The 639-nt window shown below is 37.7% G+C and overlaps 1 protein-coding gene across 3 annotated transcripts in view; it reads right to left on the bottom strand.

Moving 5' to 3' along the window:
* The window catches only part of CUNH1orf168 (chromosome unknown C1orf168 homolog), a 59,898-nt gene that overhangs the window by 5,254 nt on the left and 54,005 nt on the right, over positions 1-639 (bottom strand). The window contains exon 20 of one of the 3 annotated variants that reach the window (XM_019501230.1): positions 110-165. In XM_019501230.1, coding sequence (XP_019356775.1) covers positions 139-165 — 27 coding nt within the window. In that variant the 3' untranslated portion in view covers positions 110-138. Of the gene's footprint in view, positions 1-6; positions 166-639 lie in introns of those variants that run through there. The other 2 variants (XM_019501232.1, XM_019501231.1) reach the window with 2 other exon arrangements.

Raw genomic sequence — 639 nt, 5'->3', positions numbered from 1 at the left:
GGCTTCTCATCTTAAGTGAAAAGCTAAACAAGCTTCATAGTCCCACTCATCTCTCATCTGTTGCCATATAAGGACTCACACTGTGCACCATCGTGGAGGAAGCTTGAACCTGGTTCTCATCTGGCTTTCATCAGATGACTAGTATTGTCTAATGCAATAGAAACAGTTTTATTGCAACAGGTACCTTTCCAAAACACTTGGAATTTTCTGTTTAGTTATATGAGTATATGCAACAGATGCTGTTAACACCATTACCATTAGAACTGACCATATAACAAATGGACCATGTTCTCAGATCGCGTGAACTGGCATGGCTTGGTTGAGCTATATCAATACAATTCAGTTGCATATACTGGACAGTGTATTTTGGAGCTGCATTAGCACAACCTTAGCACAATTTTAAGTTTCTACACAAAAAACAAATATTTGTCCCCCCCCACTTAAGTTTTATTATATTGTTGTAATGACAAGTCAAATATACATTTTAGAAAAAAGAAAAACAACTTTCCCCCCTCCTGGTTTGGATAACATTATAATAGATTTCATGTTTCTGCAAGGGTTACTTAGCTTGATTATCTGCTGCCCAATGATAGGCTGACCCTGCATACAAGTCGACTCAGATTTTTATGTGGGGTTTTG

The sequence above is a fragment of the Gavialis gangeticus genome, unplaced genomic scaffold (genome assembly GCF_001723915.1).
Source record: "Gavialis gangeticus isolate Ggan-Ray unplaced genomic scaffold, GavGan_comp1, whole genome shotgun sequence".
In the NCBI taxonomy this organism is placed as follows: Eukaryota; Metazoa; Chordata; order Crocodylia; family Gavialidae; genus Gavialis; species Gavialis gangeticus.
The sequence above is the reverse complement of the archived record's forward strand: the minus strand, read 5'-3'. Positions and strand labels throughout refer to the sequence as shown.